Source organism: Augochlora pura, unplaced genomic scaffold (genome assembly GCF_028453695.1).
Source record: "Augochlora pura isolate Apur16 unplaced genomic scaffold, APUR_v2.2.1 APUR_unplaced_2406, whole genome shotgun sequence".
NCBI lineage: Eukaryota > Metazoa > Arthropoda > Insecta > Hymenoptera > Halictidae > Augochlora > Augochlora pura.
The window spans coordinates 1-3092 of NW_027582555.1; the positions used below are offsets into that span (position 1 = coordinate 1).

A 3092-nucleotide genomic window follows, 5' to 3' on the forward strand; every position below is an offset into this window, starting at 1 on the left:
TTCTTCTTCTTGTAAATTTCTTCTTTGTACGTACTTTTGGCCAGACCGAAGTCGCATATCTTTGCCACATTGTCATCGGCCAGCAAAATATTTCTAGCAGCCAGGTCACCGTGCAGTATCTGCAAATTCATTCGAAACTGATATATGTGTAGTTGAATATATTATTTATTATAATTAGTTTGGATCGAATAGAATTTTAGACCATATTGTACGATAGTTGCGCGGTTTAACAACTTGTTAATCAATTACTACGACAACTGATAAACACAATTTTCAACTTCGTATGACTTATTACAACGCGTATGCTGCTACGACTCTCTACTTTATACAACTTAATCTGCGACCATTCCGCAACGACTTTTAACCCTTTCACTACGGTAATGTGTCGCCCGCCTAAGTACATACTGTGACTGAACGAAAGTTCGCGCCAGAAACACGCACATTGCGTGTGATTTCTATATAAACGTTTTTCTTAGTTTTAAGTAACTGTGCTGAATAAAACAATCATTGCTTTAATGTAACAAGTATATTAACATTTTTAATATGAAAGAACCTACAAAATTATTAAAATACAAAATTATTTTTGTATTTTGACTATGGATGGCACTCGTATACACATCATTTTGATGTCGCATATATGCGGCGCTCGGCGCGAACGGGTTAAAACAAGAATCTCTTGTTCCAACTCTGACTTGGCTTTTTATGCCTACCTTTCCCAAATTTCTACAAACCACAGATGTGGGCAATCACGTTGCCTACTCTTAAAATTATCTATCGGGTGCCGAAATATTCCCGATATCACATATGCAACTAGAAATTTGTTCACTGACTTATATAGAGTTCAGAGTAGATTTCGCAAAACTCGTAGTTCTCTTTTCAATTGTTACATATAAATGGGTTTGGATAAATAGATAAATAATTTGTGCTACGTATATACAGGGTGGTCCACGCAATTGTTACAAGTCATAACTCCGTTATTAATGCATTTATGAAAAATGCCAAAGGAGAAAGATAAGATAAAAGGATAGGACAAAAAATGTCTTTATTGAAGAAAATACTCAAACACTTCACGACTATTTTGTATGTTCACTTTGTTGTTTTAATTTCCTACTACTGGTTTTGCAACTTCTCTTTTGGGTCTGGTAAATGCACCATAGTGTTGCAAACTCTTATTCAATTTGAAAAACAATTGTCGCGATGGTTGTCGACGGTTTGGATATCTTCTTTAATAAAGACATTTTTTGAGAATATCTCGAGATTTAATAATTCTTTTGCCGTGGTACCCTAATCATTTTTTACGTAGAATGAACAGAAGAATTGACCTATGTAAAAAAATATGCATTTCTATTTAAAGAAATGATGCAATTGTTAATTGCAAATGCACTGCTGCATCTAAAAAAAATTTGAAGGCCTACAGATGTAGAGCTCTGCGAACCGTTTATCTTTCTCCTTCGGAATTTTTTCATAAATACAATAACAAGGGAGTTGTAACTAACAATTGCGTGGACCACCCTGTATATAAAATTGTTAAGTACTAGGTAACGCGAACAGTACCAGAAACGATTAATATTTTCATTTTCTACTAATAGAAAAATGTTTCGGTTGAAATGAGAAATTTTCTGTATGATCTAGCTTTGACAGAGTTATCTGGAAGACGAAATCGCTGGAACTAACCCTTCTCTGGCTGAGATATTCCATTCCTCGGGCTACTTGGAACGCCCAGGACAACAGATCCTGCGTGCAAATTGGTTTTAAGATAGAGGTTTCGTAGTCTCCCCGACAGCTGGACGATCCAGATTGTGTAGACGTGAACACGGGATCAACCGCTGACGTATTGTTGACCTGGGAGTCTGTCGATGTGGTGTGACAGTGCAGCGAATCGGATTCCGAATTACAGTTGTTATTGCCAGAAGGTGACGATTCCACGGATTTTGTTCTATCGCGCGAACAGAAAAGAGTAGAAAAGTGTTAGCACTGCAACCCTGTTGCGGAAAAGAACATGTTGTTGTATTTTATATCTTTACAACCATTCACATTATCAAATCATAAGCGAGGCAGTTGGACCCATTAAGTTCATCTGCGTCGTACATTTGAATTATAATTTTAACCCCTTGCATCACGACTCTTTTTACACAGCGTTGATTAGCACTTATTTGTTCTTAATATTTTTCTTAATGGGGCCAGATAATTTCCGTTTCTTGTATTGTCTTTATTTATTTTCGTTTCTAGACTTTGATAACAAAATAATTCAATTTTATTTTGTTTTACAAGAAACGTATAACCAGACGTATAACCAGACGTATAACCATAACGTATATTTGCCAGATATTGCTTGAAATCTTGATCACGAGCCTGACTCGTTGTTATAGTGCAAGGGATTAATTGTCTAAAATGTGCTAATGCTTGTAACATTTTATGATCGAATAATGACAGCGTTATTTACTGAACGCTGATTATGTTCATACGAAACTACGTCAGAATGAAGAAAAATCTGTTAAGAACGAACCTGTTATTGTCGCAGGGTTTGGTACTTCTCGTCAACAGATCAAGGCCAATACTGAGATCCAATTTGCCAGTCTCTTCATCGATTTGATTGATGAAGCCGCTTCTGTTTTTCAATAAGTAATTCTGCAGATTTCCAAAACGGCAGAATTCGACGATCACTAACAGTTCGCCTAGTTCACCAACAAAAATTACTTAAATAAATATGCTATTTACGACAAGCCTAAGATCTAACGATATCATAACAAGTCTCGATTGTTTAATGGAAATTCAGTGAACAAAGTTGAATAAAATTAATTCTGAATTTGCAAGAAATTTGTCATTTTGTAGGCAGCTACAAGCAACAAACAAAGCGAACTAAAATAGTTAATTTGAACAAGAAATAAGACAATGCATCTCTAAATTATAATTCTTATTTAGTGCCAATTTATGTACCCTAAATTAACTAGTAGATAGAACTCTTAATACATTTTCTGCGACTTAATAAATAATCGTGCAGATTTCCAAATCGGCAGAATTCTACGATCACTAACAATTCATCGGAAGAATCAACAGAAATTGATTAAATAAACAGGATATTTACGATCGGC

At 35.3% G+C, this 3092-nt stretch overlaps 1 protein-coding gene across 1 annotated transcript; it reads right to left on the reverse strand.

The window, feature by feature from the left end:
- Nucleotides 1-34: 34 nt before the first annotated feature.
- LOC144477623 (platelet-derived growth factor receptor alpha-like) lies at nt 35-2675 on the reverse strand (the record flags this gene model as incomplete). Its single annotated transcript, XM_078195356.1, has 3 exons — nt 35-119; nt 1675-1936; nt 2507-2675. Coding segments are annotated over 3 exons (516 nt in total), but the record flags the coding sequence as incomplete, so codon positions are not given.
- Nucleotides 2676-3092: the final 417 nt, after the last annotated feature.